The sequence below is a fragment of the Chlamydotis macqueenii genome, chromosome 2 (genome assembly GCF_036417535.1).
Source record: "Chlamydotis macqueenii isolate bChlMac1 chromosome 2, bChlMac1.mat, whole genome shotgun sequence".
NCBI lineage: Eukaryota > Metazoa > Chordata > Aves > Otidiformes > Otididae > Chlamydotis > Chlamydotis macqueenii.
Window position 1 is genome coordinate 162,585,870 of NC_141557.1, and position 3,289 is coordinate 162,589,158.

General features: G+C 47.2%; 1 protein-coding gene across 1 annotated transcript; it reads right to left on the minus strand.

Moving 5' to 3' along the window:
• Positions 1-213: 213 nt before the first annotated feature.
• On the minus strand, positions 214-2,974 carry LOC147601867 (lymphocyte antigen 6E-like). The gene is made up of 3 exons (XM_086741504.1): positions 2,923-2,974; positions 1,099-1,218; positions 214-371 (listed from the first exon to the last, which is right to left on the minus strand). Exons 1-3 carry the CDS (start codon positions 2,972-2,974, stop codon positions 214-216), a joined length of 330 nt encoding a protein of 109 aa, XP_086597630.1.
• Between the last annotated feature and the right edge of the window lie 315 nt (positions 2,975-3,289).

The following is a 3,289-nucleotide window of genomic DNA, read 5'->3' on the forward strand; positions in this document are numbered from 1 at the left end:
GCCAGGGTGACAGAGCTCAGGCACAAGAAGCAAGTGAGAAGCTACAGGTTAGGAGGCAACACAGGGCAGGAGGTGGTGACAATAATACTTTATCTACTCCGCAGCATGCTCGGTGTCCATACCATCCTGGGGGAATCTGACCATGCTCTTCAGGCCTTCAGGAGCCCCTTTCTCCCACCACCGCTGCGTACTGGCACAGGACCTCCTGCCATCTCACTTCCGAGCTAGCCTGGGTCCCGGGCACGCGCTCAGGTTGCACAAGAAGGTTTGACAGCAATATGAGGTGTAGGAAGCCAAGCCCAGGCTGAAGTTGTGGTCTGGGCAGGTCTCAGAGCACTTCTTGGTGATCCTCTTCCACAAAGACAAAAAGCCTTGCCCAAAGAAGAGAGAGCAGCATTAGCAAGGAGAGTTTCTTGAGTGCCCCTCAATCTTATGCAGCAGATATTTCCAGAGGAAGATGGGCTAATGAGTCCCAATGTCTCCCACAGCCCCAAGGACCAACATGGCCAATATCACCCACCCGTATCCCACCACAGCTCAATAATTGCTGGTGATACACTACACAAGGTATTCCATACCCCTGCTGGGCATCCAGCATCTGCCAGCATGGACCCTCCTGTCAAGGGTTTCTTAGATGTACAATAGCATCCATGAGACAATGTTCGTGTTTGGATGGAAAGCAAATTTCCAGGCTTCTCTGCTTGAAGGCAATAATTTTATTGCCATGTGTATTTCTTTAGATCTTCTCATCCACCTTGCCTACCTGCTTCTTTTCATCTCCTTGTCTAATCAAGGTTCAAATTTATTTATTCTTCCTCTGAAGGATCCTCTCTTTGTCTTTCTCTCAGTGTCCCCTGCCTTTTCCATGCAGGCATAAGACAAAGGCTAAAGGGGGAGATCTCAACCTGTGGTGGGGACAAGGATTTCAAACCATGAAAGCTTCAGCACTGCCAGGCCCAGCTAGCAAGGGCTTCACCTCCCATATGTGCCTCCCAGTAACTCCTCAGCTCATCCATCCACAAAGGGTAACCATAAAAAATGCAAAATCCCACATCCCATTCCTGAGTCTCCAGCAGAGGATACACAGCCAGCACATACCAATTCCTACAGAGGCAACATTTGTCACACAGTACTCATCCTTGTCTGAGCACTTCTTGCCCTTCAGACAGCTCCAGTTGCTTTGTTCCCATTCACAGGTGTAGCAATACAGGGCATTTGCTGCAGGAGGAGACAGAGGATATGGAAGATGGAGACAAAATGCTGCTAGTCTTGGCAATAAAAATTACTACCTGCTTCCTACTGAGTCTTGAATATACAAGGTATGGGTCTTCTGAAAGTGATGGGGCTGCAGGACCCAAACCCAAACCACTCTGCTGTCCGTCCACATGTGCATTTATAGAATCATAGAACGGTTTGGGTTGGAAGGGACCTTTAGAAGTCACCTAGTCCAACCCCCCTGCAAGGAGCAGGGACATCTCCAACCACATCAGGTTGCTCACAGCCCCATCCAACCTGGCCTGGAATGTTTCCAGGGATGGGGCATCCAGCACCTCTCTCCACCTCTCTGGGCCACCTGTTCCAATTTACACCCAATACATGCATTCAAGCATCTGTGCATACACGAAATGGTGGTGCAAGTCTGCCTTTCCTGCCCTGCACTGAAAATAATAGCACAATGGGCCAACACTTCATTCAGACTAGACATCAAGAAACAATTTTTTACACTGAGGGTGATGGAACACTGTCCCAGGTTGCCCAGAGAGGTGGTGGATGCCCCATCCCTGGAAACATTAAAGGCCAGGTTGGACGGGGCTCTGAGCAACCTGATCTGGTTGGAGATGTCCCTGCTATGGGCAGGGGGGTTGGACTAGGTGACTTTTAAAGGTCCCTTCCAACCCAAACCGTTCTATGATTCATTTTTACTGCCTAGTTTATCTAACGCTGATTAGGGCAGTCTTCATTTTGGCAGTGAAGACAATTTCTCTGTCCCCTGGGCCTTGTTAACACTTGGAAATTTGTCAGAATCGCTATTCTGGAAAGTGAACAAAGCTAAATAGCAGAAAGGTATTCTTAGGCCACAATGAGACAGAAATAACTCTTCTAATAAATTATTTTTCTGCACCAGACGATGTGGCAAATTTCCAAGCACTGGCAAACTTTGTTCCTCTTGACAAAATCAGGATAACATTTATTCTCTCTGGTTGCTTTACAGTCTTGTCTATAGAAGGTATAAGATCATCTACTTTAAGAGGGCTCTGATCTCATTTACAATCTCTCTGTGAAATAAAATACATACTCTATAATGAAAATAACATGCAAATACACATCTCCACCCAATACCCCAGCATAAGTCTTCTTAACCCATTTAGTCCACAACCTAACTTCCCCCTAATTCCCCAACTTTGCCCCCAAATCTCTGAAGTCAGCAAACTTGTCTCTGAGATGGGCAGAAATCAGAGGCGTTCAGATGTTGCAGGTCTGCTGCTCGAAACGGCATCACTGACTGCAGTAGAAACCAGGTGCACAGAGCTGCTGATGTATTGTGCTACCGTAGGCTGAAGGACTACTTCGTTAGGATTTAGAAATAACCACAGCCTTGCATCATCTCAGCATACAAACTCACTGGAAAGTCTCTTCGCAAAGGCAGAACAGTGACAACTGCTTCCTTTTTTCTACCTTGCTTTCGTGAAAGTCCAGTAGTACGTGTGGCTCTAGGGAAATTTCCCTGAAGAAAATAAACCTTGCACGCATCCAGGCTGAGACTGCGGTTAAGAACCCCAAACAGCAGCAGGATGTTCTTCAGCTGCACCAGTCCAAGAGCACAGGCACCATCTCCCATTAATTCTTTCCCTGGTTATGAGGCCTCCCTGACCTTAAAACACGACGCTATTCTTTGTCTAGTAGCCAACTGTGATATCTCACCTTGATATGCGCATAGTATCAAAGCCAACACAGCAAGGAGGGAGGCCTTCATCTCCTCTTGGTCGTCTCTGCAGCCCAGGAAAAGCACCTTCACCTGAGGACAGGATATATATCTTCGCTGCGTTTGGACTGGGTGATGATGAAGACATTGGTTTTGAAAGAGTGGGCAGGGATCATCACGCGTTATTTGAGAGGCTAGGAATGCACGTGGGTTGTTTTCTCACCTCGGCATTGCCTTCAGGCTGGTCTGATGGGTCCGGAGAGGAGTGAAAGCGCTAAGGCAATTTATTCCTTTTATTGCTTTTAAGACTTTAATTTATCTATGGTCAGGCTAGCAATACTACTGATGTCTGAGTGAGGTTTTTGT

Excerpts from the sequence above, each read along its gene's own strand:
- LOC147601867 (XM_086741504.1), bottom strand. The coding sequence starts at position 2,974 with ATGAAGGCCTCCCTCCTTGCTGTGTTGGCTTTGATACTATGCGCATAT. Across the intron at positions 1,219-2,922 it reads GATACTATGCGCATATCAAG|CAAATGCCCTGTATTGCTAC; the intron begins GTGAGATATCAC and ends CTCCTCCTGCAG. Across the intron at positions 372-1,098 it reads TGTTGCCTCTGTAGGAATTG|GCTTTTTGTCTTTGTGGAAG; the intron begins GTATGTGCTGGC and ends TCTTTGGGCAAG.